Source organism: Eleginops maclovinus, chromosome 6 (genome assembly GCF_036324505.1).
Source record: "Eleginops maclovinus isolate JMC-PN-2008 ecotype Puerto Natales chromosome 6, JC_Emac_rtc_rv5, whole genome shotgun sequence".
Classification (NCBI taxonomy): Eukaryota; Metazoa; Chordata; class Actinopteri; order Perciformes; family Eleginopidae; genus Eleginops; species Eleginops maclovinus.
The window spans coordinates 16,002,978-16,016,997 of NC_086354.1; the positions used below are offsets into that span (position 1 = coordinate 16,002,978).

The 14,020-nt window shown below is 42.2% G+C and overlaps 3 protein-coding genes across 4 annotated transcripts; 1 reads left to right on the forward strand and 2 right to left on the reverse strand.

The window, feature by feature from the left end:
• Nucleotides 1-261: 261 nt before the first annotated feature.
• Nucleotides 262-6,061, forward strand: LOC134866599 (ranBP-type and C3HC4-type zinc finger-containing protein 1-like). Of its 2 annotated transcripts, none has more exons than XM_063886831.1 (9): nucleotides 262-749; nucleotides 2,909-3,083; nucleotides 3,285-3,377; nucleotides 3,475-3,616; nucleotides 3,718-3,808; nucleotides 3,888-4,173; nucleotides 4,760-4,854; nucleotides 5,083-5,181; nucleotides 5,279-6,061. In XM_063886831.1, exons 1-9 carry the CDS (start codon nucleotides 486-488, stop codon nucleotides 5,327-5,329), a joined length of 1,296 nt encoding a protein of 431 aa, XP_063742901.1. In that variant the 5' UTR covers nucleotides 262-485; the 3' UTR covers nucleotides 5,330-6,061. The 2 variants fall into 2 exon arrangements, with proteins under 2 accessions (XP_063742901.1, XP_063742900.1); XM_063886830.1 differs by having other exon boundaries at nucleotides 264-749; nucleotides 5,080-5,181.
• A 703-nt stretch (nucleotides 6,062-6,764) lies between these two features.
• On the reverse strand, nucleotides 6,765-11,743 carry gpaa1 (glycosylphosphatidylinositol anchor attachment 1). The gene is given in 15 exon segments (XM_063886734.1): nucleotides 6,765-7,588; nucleotides 7,673-7,843; nucleotides 8,330-8,526; nucleotides 8,613-8,684; nucleotides 8,820-8,973; nucleotides 9,084-9,147; nucleotides 9,150-9,279; nucleotides 9,388-9,584; nucleotides 9,791-9,892; nucleotides 9,977-10,093; nucleotides 10,096-10,123; nucleotides 10,230-10,341; nucleotides 10,639-10,818; nucleotides 11,172-11,286; nucleotides 11,583-11,743. Coding segments are annotated over 14 exon segments (1,842 nt in total). The 5' UTR covers nucleotides 11,246-11,286; nucleotides 11,583-11,743; the 3' UTR covers nucleotides 6,765-7,344.
• Nucleotides 11,744-12,098: 355 nt separating this feature from the next.
• exosc4 (exosome component 4) lies at nucleotides 12,099-13,998 on the reverse strand. The gene is made up of 3 exons (XM_063886735.1): nucleotides 13,765-13,998; nucleotides 12,730-12,936; nucleotides 12,099-12,646 (listed from the first exon to the last, which is right to left on the reverse strand). The coding sequence occupies exons 1-3, from the start codon at nucleotides 13,933-13,935 to the stop codon at nucleotides 12,287-12,289; spliced, it is 738 nt and encodes a 245-aa protein (XP_063742805.1). The 5' UTR covers nucleotides 13,936-13,998; the 3' UTR covers nucleotides 12,099-12,286.
• Nucleotides 13,999-14,020: the final 22 nt, after the last annotated feature.

The following is a 14,020-nucleotide window of genomic DNA, read 5'->3' on the forward strand; positions in this document are numbered from 1 at the left end:
GAGTAAATATACTTAAATATACTTGGAAAAAGCATAAATTTAATTAGTTTGTTCTATCGCCTTTTTGGTAGGGACAGTACATTATTTTAATATCACTTTATTTCGCTTTATCTACAGTTAAAAATACGATTAAATGTATGTAAATATATATAATATCTTCTACCACTTTTAGCTGTGGTGTGATTTTCATTCATTCAAAAGCTTTATTATTGAACAACCGGTTGTTCCATACACACGTTTCTCTACGGACATAAATAAAAGACGTACCTTTCTACTTCCTGTTTTGTTTTTTCTTTTACCCCTCTGCTCGGGTCGGGTAGACATGGAAGAATTCGCGGGGCGAGAAGTCAACCACAGTCTTCCCGTGAAGAAACGCGCTGTTTCCAGACACCGGTGGACCTACTAAACCCAACGGAATCAGCGGGCAGCAGTTGGACCTGCCGCGGGGCTTCGACACCCTCTCTCCGCCTTGAAGTGTCCGCGACATGGCACTCAGCTCGGGCGGCTGGGCTCCTCCAGCCCCGGTCCCTGCCTCGTCCCAGCAGGCTGCGTGCAGCGGGCCTGCGTTTACTCCCTGCTGCAGCACTGTGTTAATGTCAGTCCGGGTTTCCGTGTGTCATTCTGGGATCCGGCCCCTGTGCCTCCCCGGTACAGGCAGCGAGGCTCTGCGGCTGCAGCTCAGCATGGACCCGAGCCGGGCCGGAGAGTTCCGACTGGCGCTGAGAGATACCAGCGGAAACCGCAGTGTGGTAAGATGCACAAATACACCTGTTTGTGTTGGAAGATGTAAACGTAACCTGCTCCATATGTACCACCTTAATGAATCCTTTAAAATTGTAAACCAGTAAAGGCCTGTACAGGCCATTTTACGCAGCACCACAATACAGCCCCACAGCTGCAGATTTTGGGATACAATAACATCAGATTGTATTGTATGCTTGTGTATCTAAAGCTTTAACACCACCCAATAATGTCCTTGATGTTTTATAATGATATACTGTATGATATAGAAGAGGGAGAAGTTAGCTACCTGTTAATGAGATTTGCAGTTTCACTTTCATTTTCAAATTTCCCGAAACAAAACTTTTTTTATTACAATGATAACATCATCAGGGGGAAATCTTACAGTGCAGGAAGGTTGTCCTGGTAAGGTGGGGATTTCCAACTAGAATACAGCCTTGATTTTGTCATCTGTAGCATGACAACCTTATAATACAGTTACCCTTGTCATACTGTGTATTCCTTCCTTCAAATTAGGGAATTGACGATTCAATGAGGCTGAGCAGAGGAATTTATTGCCCCCAGAAACTCTCATCATTCTCCTTATCAGATAAAGAGAGTATTGAACCTGAGTAACTAAGACTAGGACAATTGTGCATTTTCTTATTACATAATGGCAATTATTTTGTGCATAGTGTTTGTTTAACCTAAGGATTCACAGCTTCACTCTGATCTGAAATGGCGAACTCACAGACACCTAGTGTGTTTGTTAGCAATGCTAAAAGCATCAGTACATTACAGTGGTAAAGATCCAAAATTAGCAATGTTTTGATTTGTTTTTCCTTCTCCCAACTGCTTTGTTTGGCAGTGTGTACTCTCGTTATAGCCTTGGAAAGCTACCAGTGTCTTTTTCAAACTTCAATAGTTTTTTTAAAGTGGTGTCAACAGGAGCAGCAGAGGCCGAAGTGTTCTAACATTCAGTTGCCAATAAGCCTTGAGTCTTACAATATATATATTTATATGAAAAAAAAGTACACAATACAATTCCTATAATACAACCAAACACATGTATTATTAGACCCCCTCTCCTTATCTCTGGTAAAGGCTGTCATCGCTCACACCCAAACTTCATTATCAGACTTTCTTTCAAACTGTTAGTCAATCCAAGTTTATATTCTCACACATATTATTCAACAGTTTTTTTAGGTTACTCTTCCCTGTAACACGGTTTACATAATCTCAACCATAAAATTGGCAGAGGATAACCCTGAGAACATCTCTGTAAAAGCAGGCATTCTTCTTCTCCTTTACTCTAACACAGTTGCGAAGTGTTATGAAGTTGAACTCAATTTGATTTCTGCCTGTCTCACCAAACTTTGCTCTAAAATCTGTACTTTTGACAAGTTATCTGCGTTCTGTTATCCTAAAAAAGATCTGACAGGCTCAGTTTCGGCTTTTCATCTTGGTGAATTCTCGAAGCCATACAGATTTCCCTCTGGCAATTGAGATGCTTCTTGATTTGCATACTTTTACTTTGATGCCAGCTTCCTTTAACTTTTCAGTCTGAGCTGGCAGACTCTTACAGAATCATATCAGAGTATAAATACACTCTCTGGCAGGAGGAAAATCCCTATCTGTTTTTTGTTTTCTACCTACAACAAACAGACTACAATGATGCTGCAGTGAACATTAGAGATTGTCTAATCTCATTTGCTTTCAGCCGAGTTCAGGCAGGCTTTCCTCTTATTAATATATTGCAAAGGGTATTGCATTTTGTATTTATTCATGTTCATCACAAATGTAATGGCGGAGAAGAATTAAGGAAAGGTTTTCATCATCAGCACTTTATATGAAGTACCAAACATTTGCTAGTTCCAGATATAGAAAGGGAAGATTTAAGAGTACATTGGACTTCCCTTGGACTGTTGATCAGACAAAACAATTCATCTTAAAACATGGACTTGGGCTCTGAGACATTGTAATTTTTATTCTTCATAACCAAACCGTAATCAATTAATTGAGGAAATGCGTCCTGCAATGCTGCCTGAACTAGAAATAAAACAATTTGAATGATTTTTGTTAAATTGAATGAAACTGGATTTATTGACTTGTTTATTTAAGGTCATTTCCTTAAAACTGTCCCTGCAAAATAAAGAGCCGTTTGAGATGAACTTGTATCCCCCCCCAGTTTATCGCAGAGTTTGATCTCCGGTCAGTGCAGTACGAGGTGAAATGCGCCCGCAGCCATGAGATGCGTCTGGTCGCTCCGCCCCACGACTGCATCCGCTTTAACTTCCGCTGCGACCGCGAGGCCGAGGAGTGGGCCACGGTGGTGATGTCATCACTCAGAGAGGCACATAGAGGTTTGGCATCTATTTTATACCTCAAACTTACACGTTACAATTTCCGTATTTTAGATCCATGTTTTAGGGTATTCATAACTGTCTCTTAAATATTTTGGTGCAGGAGTTTGTTGCAACAGCTTTCTGTTGATAGATGTTTGTAGTGACAACCTTATGCATTAAGCACTTTTGTAACACAGTTTCGACTGTCTCCCCTGACAGTTGCGAATATTAAAACATGTGAATCAGATGGCAGACACAACGACAGCACAGCAGCAACAGAGCAGTGGAGCTCAGCCTCGTTGCCGCTCGCTGGTGGGTACCTCTGTTTACCAATGTGTGTTCTCTCGTTCTCTGCTCAGAACATGCTCTAAAAATGTCACTTTTGATTGCTATGTCTTTTGTTTTTTAGAGGAGCTCTGTCTGGAGCTCGCTCGGGCGATTGAAGCGGGTGATACTCAAGCCGCTTCGCAGCACGCGTCCACTCTGGCTCGGCAAAAAGCAGTGCTGACGATCCAGCTGTCTGAAAAGAACTACGCAGAGGGAGAAATCGGGTAAGAAAATAAACATTTTGAAGTGAGGAATGAGGATATATTGCTTCGAGGTTATTTGTTTTTGCACTTTATAAAGCTGTAACGTGTGACGTGTGTTTCAGTTTATCCGTGGTAGTGGAGGACGTTTCGTCGTCCTGTTGTGTCACAGTGAAGGTTTTTCCTTACATGACTGTGGCTGCACTCAAGCAACAGGTTAGAAAACGGTCAATTACCCAATCAAATAGGTATTGAAGGTTTTCTTTCACTTACTGCCAACACTCTGGTTCTTCAGGTGTTTCTCGAGTACGGTTTCCACCCTCGCGTGCAGCGCTGGGTGATTGGTCAGTGCCTGTGCACCGAGCCGAGGTCGCTGGCCTCCTACGGGGTGCAGAAGGACGGAGACACGGCATACCTCTACCTTATCTCCGCCCGGCAAGCCCGCATCACCCGCCAGCTGTTCCAGCAGGACCTGGAGAGCGCCCTCCTCGCCCCACCTCTCCCCCCAGGCAACGGCCCCACCTCCCAGGACTGGAGGGGTTACAGCACTCTGCCCTCAAGGCTTCCCCACAACAACCAGGGTAACTTCAACAAACTTAATGTCACAGTTAAGGCAGAAGGAATTAAAGCAGTGATATATTTTTATATTTATTTTCAGTTATATGTTAGCTTTAATGGCTTGCAATTGAGCTTAGGTTGTTTGAGTGTTTTGCTATCCATATTGGATAAACAGTGTAGGACTCGTAGTCCCCGATGCCCCACAATACTGCAGCACAGTGATGATAAACATAAAGCCTCAGTCCATCTAATCATGTATTCAACTTCCTGAAACAAGAAACAAGGCCGATGCCCAAGATTTTATTTTGGCTTGTTATGTCATTTATTACCCAGGACCAAAAAATGTATTTGGTCATTCACTTCTCTAATATTTAAAAGTTAATGTTAAAGTTGTACAATACATCATTCTGTTAAGTTATTGGTTCAGAAAGGATTTTATAGTAAATCTTGAAACTCTATAAAATGTCATTCAATACGTCCTTCCTACAAGGGAGATCAGATGGGGATGTTAACACTATTTCCTGGCTGATTTGAAAGATTACATTAACTCTAAAGAAAGTGCAGCTCTATTGACTTATTTATTTGTTTCTGTTTTTGGGGGGGGCACAGGAGGAGGAAGCGACAGACCTGGTGATATCAAAGATCTACTGGACATAGATAGCCTGCAGCTGAATGATCACACCAACAAAGCGAGTAAAACACAGGTATGCAAGCAGTCGGTGAAGCAGTACACACAATAAGATGTAATATTTAAAAATAAAAATGATTTTAGTGGGAATTTATTTAACTTTCAATGGCATGCCGACTCAAAAATTGCTAGGCTTTGTCGCTATAGGTTAAGAAATGTTATCTATGAGATAAATATTTAAAATTTGATAACAAGCCTGTTTTTTTCCTTATTGAATCTGTTTTATCTCCCCTCCTCTCAGCAGACAGAGTGGGCTTGTCCCTCATGCACTTTCATCAACAAGCCGTCCCGTCCGGGCTGCGAAATCTGTGCTACAGCCAGACCTGACACACACATCCAGCAGGTACTGCATCATCACCAATGAGCAATACCTCTGTGTTCCACTAGTCACGTTTTAAGTGACGGTCGCCTCTTTTCATGTTTACCATTCTCTCACAAAGGAGAAAGGAAGAAGAGAGGATCGAGGAGAGTCCGGTTTAAGCAGCAGCTGACTGCCCATCACCAGCTTGCCATGTGTCACTGACTTACACACACACACACACACACACACACACACACACACAGTGAGGACGCTCAACAACAAAATACTCCCATAAAGACTGTGTAGTGCACTGAGAGTCCTCTGAAGCACTGTAGCATGACACAGAGCTGCACTGGCGAGGCTCGGACTATGAACTGCAGACTGGGGCGTCAGCTTTGACCTGATATCTTGACATACATCTTTCGGCAAGAACTCTTCATTATTTATTTTACAGGGTGTGCGTGACACGATCAACACAAACGGTCTGATATTTATTTTAGGTGAGGGAAACGTGACAGAAGTTTTTTGCATCTGATCTCGGCTGAAGTTGAGGGGAATTTTAAACTTTGGCCAACTGTGAAGCGAGAGAAGAAAGGAGAAGAAAGAAGAAGAAAGCTTTGTGCTGTTTGTTCAAGTGTTCTCAACCAAATGATGTTGGTCGTTTTTAAAAGAAAAAAAAGAAGCCATGGCTGATAGGAGAAGGGGTTTTGCGTTTACAGGGTTGTCAAGTGCTTTTATTTTTTTATAACATTGTAATGAGTGTATTGTTTTTAACAAGCTGCATTGAGTAATTGATGTACATTTTATCTGTTGATCTAATTTTACTCAATTCCCCGTGAGCTGTGACAGCAATGGAATGATCTGTTTTCAGTACATTATACTGTAAAAACGTGCATTACCTGAATAAACATAGTGGAAATTTAACAAATCCCATTTGATTATTGATCATTCTCCTGAGGGGTGTCCACATACACGAAGGGCTGGGCCCCTCACTAGAGGTGCGGTATAATGCCTCATTAGTTAATCTATACCTTAGCAAAAGTCCTCCAAATGTTGGTCAATTATGCTTGATACTTGAATATGCTTTAAGAAGAAAGCCTACATCACAGCTCTCCAAAGGGTTTCATTTATTTTGTTTAGCCTGAAAACAGAAGCCTCAGATTGCTTATAATATGGGGAAATATGGAGGGTCTGTTTCGAAGCTTGTTATGTGTATTTTTTTTTACCATCTTATTGACTGGATGTATTTGATGAGTGGGCTTATTAACACATGGATACTACTGTTTAATATATATTTCCATATATATTTAGGAAGTACAATATTAGACAAGCACAAGTTCCAGGTGGGGGCCATTTTCCATTATACTTTTAGAATTTGTGGATGGTCGACTCAAAATGGACAAACGCCCGCAGTTTGCCCCCGGGCCATAGTTTGGACACCCCTGATGTATGTATGAACTAGGTTAAAATGAAAATGTGGATGTTGAAGAGGTGTTGTATGGGTTACTTCTTCATAGTCAGTGTATTTGGATCATACTCGCGTGAATGATCGCAAGTGGAAAACAGTGAAGGCTTTCTGATGTTGTGAGGGACAGATTAATACCGTGTAATGCTTAAAACAAAGGTCCATTTTTTTCAATCTTTTATTTTGGCATTTATAAATAGGAAATAAACATGTTTCACTTAAAGTTATCAAAAAATATAAAAATACAAGACAGACATCTTAAAGGATGCAGATGTCCAACTAACCAGGTCGTTTCTTCCATTCCAATAGCCGCTCCCTGTTAATGTTTACCTTCATGCATTAACCATCCTGCCTTATTATAAAGAGCTAAAAAGAAAAATCAATTCATTCATTATGTATCCCAAACAAAATAATCCCCCAAAAGTGTTTAGCTAAGCAAAATGTAACCATGTGCAGCTACTTATAAAAAGATCATCCCTTCTTCCAATCAACTATAAACAGTCCGTTCTGCTTAGTTTATAAAGAATTTTCCGCACTGTTTTAGGAGTGAAACACCAACAAAATGTCCAGACAAAGGCAGTCACTGCAATGTACCGAAGCCACATCCTCTTCTTTTCAAATCTCTCCAGTGGGTTTAACTGTCATTCACATTTCTTCCAGTGAAGACAAAACTGAGACCACCTCAGAGGGTTTTTAATCATCACATTAAAAGCTTTCAGTAGTCCTGTGTGATGTAGCGTTTACTTCCAGAAGAGGATGTTCCAGAAAATCAGCCAGCAGGGGTAGACCAGCAAGGCAATGAGCGGGTACACCAGAGAGCCGTACAGGCAGTGGTCCAGGATGCCCTGAGAGATGACTGACAGGTACAGCATCCAACCGTCGAGGAAGCTGATCGGCATTTCCTGCAGCTCTTGGAAGAAGAAGACAGAGAAGAGGAGGGTGCAGGCTGGGCTGAGGATCACCATGACAAAGGCTGATAGGAACCTAAAGGGAGGAATGCAAAGTGTTACTTCCGCCTAGCGAACATATGGCTGAACAAAGACCAAAGAGTCTGTGCATGTGTATTACTTTGGTACGTGGGGTGTGACGAAGGCAGCCACAGGCACCAGGGTGAGAGCCAGGATGAAGCCCAGGGAGAAGTTGATGAGGGCGGTGCAACCCAGCAGCACGGCCAGGTACAGCACCGCCACCAGCTTCAGCACCTTCCAGCCCTGCTCCGTCCCCCCATCCGACAGGAACCTACAACAGACAGCAGGTCAAACAAAGGTAGTACAAGTGTTCCTCCAAACTGGCTCTGTTCTAGGTCTGGGTTAACTTCCGTACATGTCATAGAAAGCAGAACTTGTGGCTTAATAGACCTTAAGGGTTAAACATTTTGAACTTTTGGCATGATGATCAGAAAAGATTTTAAAGCCTTCAGTTGTTCATCACATTTAATAAAGCTTTAAAAAATCCTAAATGGTAACTGTGAAAAAGGAATTTGTAGCTGATATTAAAAAAATGGTGTCCACAAATCATATAAACAATGAGGTCCCTCAGACCAAATTTCGTACTTGCATAGATGTATTTATAAGTACTTCACAGTCTTTCAGTTTGGAACTTTAAGAATACTTTTCGGTTTTAAATCTTATTTCTTCAGATAATAATTCGACGTTAAAAAGCATATAAAATTAAGAAATGTAAGCCAGAAATCTGAATCAGAGTGTTGCAGGTGTAAGAAGCTACCTGTTAGTGTTATGAGGCAAAGCCAGGCCTGCTGTGTACACAGCTATAGCTGTCAGGACCACAGCCTCGGTCTCAGAGACCGGGAAGTGCTCCACAGCCATCTCCTGGAAGCGGATAGGCAGCGTGTACAGAGCGACTCCGGTCAGATGGCTGATCACCAGAGGAGTCAGCACTGACAGCACTCCTGGACTGGACATCTGGGAGGAAGCAGATTCAATTTTTGAAGGAACTGATTGAATAGACTTGAGATATGAGTTTCGACCTGTCTGTATCTATGTCGTACCTGCTCAGGGTCAACGACTCCATCTTCTGTTCTCAGTGGTGGAGCTGCAAGTTGCACCCACAAATCCAAAGCCTGTATCATAGTCAAGGGCAAATCTGACATCAAACACATACATAATATTACTTTTAAATGTAATACTGTAAATGTTTAATCAGTAACCTGTGCTAAAATCAGGGCAAATCAATTTCAATAATTGTGAAAGGATACACGAAGCAGCAGGATGACGGCGAGGAGGCCGAAGGCGGGCATGTAGTAACCAATGGAGACGAAGTGAGAGAGGGACGGCATGAGGTAGAAGAAGTAGGACTGATGAAGGCGCTCTAGTAAATTATTCAGCTTACGATACATTCCTTCCATGAGCCTATAAATTAGGACGAGAAACAATAAAAAAAGAAACTAGGTGTCAGTTTATGAAGGTCACTTTTATAAACAAAAGAAAGTAGAAGCTTAACTACAAATGTTGATCCTGACCTGCCAATGGTGGTGATGTCAGTCTTGTACTGACGGAAACTGTTGATGCCCTTGATGGTGGCAGCTCGATGTGGTACCGCAGGAAAAGGCCGTGATCCCCCCAGGATCGCCCGCTGGCCTGCTTCATCACCATGAGCATCATGGTCTGAACTGCGTGGCTGTAGCCCGACACACTGTCCCAGTCATTCCTCTGCAGCTATAGAAACATCCACAGGACAAGCTCATTAAAACCCTGGATATTTTAACCACTCTGCTCACCAAAATCAGAAAACTGTGGCAGGTTTAAACCTCATCACAAGCTTACCTTCCCCTGGGTGGTGCAAAGTACTCCAATCTTCTGACAGAAGGCGTAGAACAGGTTGGCTAAATCCAGGTTGGGGAGCTGCCCATTGAGGCCTTCCAGTACCAGGTCCAAGCTGGTGATGACATCACTGCTGAGCTCCAGAGACAGAGCGGCTTGGATTGAACCACCGCGGCCTTGAAGTGGAGACCAGTCCATACCTAGAAGCACCGTTACAGAAGAAAAGTGCACTGAGGAGGCAGTCTTGCATGGGGAGGATAAAATACTTATAAAGATATTTATTAATAGTGAGCGGATTGATAAAAGAAGAGAGCCAGTTTATACACTTTGGATTTCTGGAATGTCGCCAATAAAAGTCGTTTTTGTGACAGGTTTGTTGTGTTTGTGTCTGTGTGCTGGTGGTTACCTGTAGTGTTGGTGTGATGGTAGCCTTCTAGCCAGGCCTGCATACCGATCAGATCATGCTCATTCACCAGGAAGATGATGTCCTTGGCCCAGAAAACCTGATCTATTGAGGAACACAGCAGCCATTAAAAGAAAAAAAAAAGATTGCCAGTCGAATGTTGGAGAGGGCCATGAGTTCTGTACTTACTCCTGAAGTACTGTGCCAAGCCCAGCAGCAGCCCCACTGCCTGGTTGTTGTTATCACCGGGGGTGCAGGGGGCACTCAGAACCAGGGCTTCAGTACGGGAAGCTCTAGGGGCCCGAGGATCCCGTATACATTTGTGCCTTTTACCATCTGAGAAGAGGAGGGAGGTGAAGAGGAAACAAGGAATATGCTTAGATATAAATGACAAAAACATGTGAGCAATAATGTTTACTTCATACTTAGATCCATGACGTACATATCTCTCTTTGTTTTCATCGGGAAAGGGCAGTGTGCGTGAGAACCTCTGGGTAAACACCTCCAGCCCTCGAGACTGCATGGTCTTCACCAGCCAGTCCACCGGCATCCCACTGCAAAGAAACAGCTCGCTAAATTACGCCAACAGATCCAGTCTATAGAATACATTTTGTCCAGGATCTCTTCAGCACAACATAACCTAAATCCGAATAATATTTTGAGACGTATTTCGCTTTAACACTTCCTACAAATAGGATATATTATTGTACATTGTCATTTTGATCTACTCCTAATTGTTAAACCCTAGCACAGACATACTTTTTCTAGAATTTAACCCAGCAGTCTAATCTATGTTATGAAATGTTACTTTTTAACTGATGTTGTATCTTCCTTCTTTGTGTTGTCCTTACCCCGCTTTCTTCTTGTGTGCTGCAAACTCTCTGCCTGTGGCCAGCGCCCTTTCGCCTGCTGGAAAGTGCTCCTCCACCATGGTAGACCCCATGGCGTTCTCCGACATGTATGTCCGCAGAGTGAACGGCTCAAATGCCAACCCCATGAACCAGGCCACACCTGCCATGTAGCACACCACACTGAAGTGGATAGAATATAAAGACAGAAATCATATAAGTGAGAGAGTATCATCTCATATTCAAGGAGGCCCTATAGATCAGACAACTTTCAAAATGTTAAGATGCACACAAATACATATTAAAACGACACTGGTAGACAAACTGCTTAGTTGAAAATGCACACATTAAATGCAATAAATGTATTTAAATGAGAAAATAAAAATGATCTGAATCAGTGGAAAGAGGTAAAGATCTCAATGTGATAAATCATGTTTCAATCAAAGGAGATTTTGAAATAAAGTACACTTGCATTGATTTTGACTAATGCATTTGAGATTTCATGTGCATTCACTTCTCAGTGACTAAAGACTCACCAGATTGGGGCATTGAGGCGGGTTAGCAGGCTGATCAAAGCCCGTCTCCTGTTTGGGTCAGACAGCAGTCCCATGTTGTTGTCCGTTGTAAGGAAATGCCTTGATACACTGGACCCTGAAGACAGCACACACATTGTTACACTAGATATCACCTACAAATTGGCAAGTTATGACGACCCAAAATACAGATGAGAGATATTCCCATTCAGTTTAAGGTTGGAAATCGTTTCCTGCCACCCATTGTCATCCACTGACAGCTGTGGTTAGCTTGCTGCTAGCTAGCTGAATGGCTTCGCCAAAGGGTACACCGTATTTTAATGTTTTCCTCTACGAAGGTGCTTATCAGCAATAGTAAAGTGGTTCATGTGTAAATATATTTCATCATTATATATATGAAGACAAACCTCTTACCAGTGTAAAGCCGGTAGCATCCACCTGCAGAGGTGGGGCTTTTTCACTGCAACCGCTGCTAAATATTTTCAATTTCCTTGTTCCTGCGGAAACATTAGTGCGGCGTACCCACTTCCGGTGTGAAATGGGAAATTAAGAAAAAAAAACAAAACATCATGCATTTTCTTCTAACAATGCAGCATTGAATTGACCCAGAGATATAAACACATCGATAAATACATTGATTCAAAACGTCTAAAACCATTATGGTCGTAAAGGCCACATTTGTGCTTTAAAAAATAATGTAAACTTACATTTTATTTGTAAAAAGATTTATGGTTGAGTCTAAAACACTAACAACTATTGTATCTGAGGTTATTTGTCCATGGTGGTTACCATTATGTTTGATTTAGGGACGAGGATTGTACCTTTAAATACTTTTTTAAAGCTTAAATTAAACTTTAAAATGTTCCCGGTGGTTGCCTGGACTTTGAATGAAGGACAAGACTTTAGTAATGAGATGATCAGACATTAAAATAAAGTAAGGTTTATATTTTTATTAATAGCTTCACCACACATATATTGTACAAAAGTATAAATGTCATGGATACATAAAAAACATTTAGTCTACATTTACTTCCCATCATGCCTCTCTCCATTCAGTCCCAGATGACTTTCAGTCTGAAACCAAATCCACTGTCTAGATGTTCATTCCTTTTTCTGCATCACTCTGCAGAAGCCACAGAAGCTTCTTGGAGATGTTGCCGCACCACCTGATCCAGCACCTTGCTCACACCTTTACAAGCTGTCATGGCAGCTTCGATCAGAGCCTCTAAGTGATCCTGATGAAGTCTGGCGTCCATCTGCAGAAGAGCGATCTGTCCTCCCCGAGGCAGCAGCGCTAAGGCCAGAGAGCTCACTCCTCCACTTTCCTCTGCATAGCAAAGGTCAGCGAGAGGCGTCTCATCCACAAACCCGACTGTGCAGGCACACACATAGTCCCGCATGGGGATGCCTGCGTCAATCACCGCCAGAGTTGCGGCATTCACACACACGCTGTAGTTTCCGCCGTCTGACTGCAGAATCTGTTTGGAAAGAAAAATTCTGGTTTCAGCACAAAATGTAAAATTCCAGCATTTAAAAAAAAACGTTCTTGCTCATCATTAACCTTGACATAGATGTCTATTTGAGAGCGTGGGTATAGCTGGGTCATCACAGCAGCTTCAAATGTCTGCTTGAGGTGGAGGCTCATCTCAGTGGACTTGCGGTCCCCGTGTGGTCTCCTCTTCCTCTCCGCCGTGCTGAAGGTGGCCATGCTGTACTGACAGTTGATAACAGCTCGATCATGACGAATCCGGCTGCGTGCGCCTCTTACCTAAGGGTTGACAAACACATCATCAACACTTCTGGCCTTCTCTATTCCACGTTCAATGATTATAAACAGCACTTGATCAGGTACACCTGTCAAATGTAAAGCAATCCAATATAAAGTTAAGCTACACATTTTTCATAAACAAAAATGATTATATTCAAGTTCACACTGTCGCTATTAAGTAAACAGTACGTTTATTATTACGGTTCAAATATGCAGCAATATTAAACTGGACGACTTAATGGGATTTTATACAAAGAATACTTGCATGAGGGAAACACATTTCAAAGGTCGTCCACTTCAACACCATTATTTATTAGAGCCTCAGTGATGAACATTTTTTAAATAAAATCTCTTAGAAAGGTGTAACAAACACTGGTCGTTACAAGATTCACAGAAGAAGAGTTTGGCAGAGTTGTTGTACTGGACTCCATTCAATTGACAGTAACAAGTATGTACCTCATAAGATGCATCGAATATGCAAAAACATATTTTTGTTATTTCGATTTAAACCGTATTGTCCAGCCCTTATAAATAAAATGTGGCTGGCGGAAAGATAATTTGAGTATAATTTGAACTGTGATAATTTATGGTGGGCATCAGCCGAAGTGTTAATTTTCAAAACACACTCAACTGTCCAACGACAAATCCTTGTATTGCTGTGAATGCCATTTTCTCTTGACACATGCAAATACAAAACCTCTTTTTCTAATACACGAACGTTTAGAGTATATTAACCCACTTCTGGCTGATTAAACCGGTCACTCATTACCGCTTTTATACATTCTTGCTGTTATTGTTGGCTAACCCTCTCCATCAACAGCTACTTACTTCATGAGGACCGTACACCACAGCCAGAGCCTTGGTGTTTCCCTGCTCTAAATACGCCGAGCCATCCGCCTGAGCAAACACACCCATGCGGGCCTGAACCTTCCGCAGCTCGGTGGCTTTCCTTCCATCTAAACGGTATCCCTGGTCCGACAGCAGCTCCAGACCCGCCATCTTTCTGAAAACTTAGAAACGCAACGCCCCACGTGTCTGACAATGTACTACATTACCCATAGACCAACGCAATGGAAGGACTACG

Excerpts from the sequence above, each read along its gene's own strand:
- LOC134866599 (XM_063886830.1), top strand. The coding sequence starts at position 486 with ATGGCACTCAGCTCGGGCGGCTGGGCTCCTCCAGCCCCGGTCCCTGCC. Across the intron at positions 3,378-3,474 it reads AGCCTCGTTGCCGCTCGCTG|AGGAGCTCTGTCTGGAGCTC; the intron begins GTGGGTACCTCT and ends TTTGTTTTTTAG. Across the intron at positions 5,182-5,278 it reads CTGACACACACATCCAGCAG|GAGAAAGGAAGAAGAGAGGA; the intron begins GTACTGCATCAT and ends TCTCTCACAAAG.
- exosc4 (XM_063886735.1), bottom strand. The coding sequence starts at position 13,935 with ATGGCGGGTCTGGAGCTGCTGTCGGACCAGGGATACCGTTTAGATGGA. Across the intron at positions 12,937-13,764 it reads TGGTGTACGGTCCTCATGAA|GTAAGAGGCGCACGCAGCCG; the intron begins GTAAGTAGCTGT and ends GTCAACCCTTAG. Across the intron at positions 12,647-12,729 it reads AAATAGACATCTATGTCAAG|ATTCTGCAGTCAGACGGCGG; the intron begins GTTAATGATGAG and ends CTTTCCAAACAG.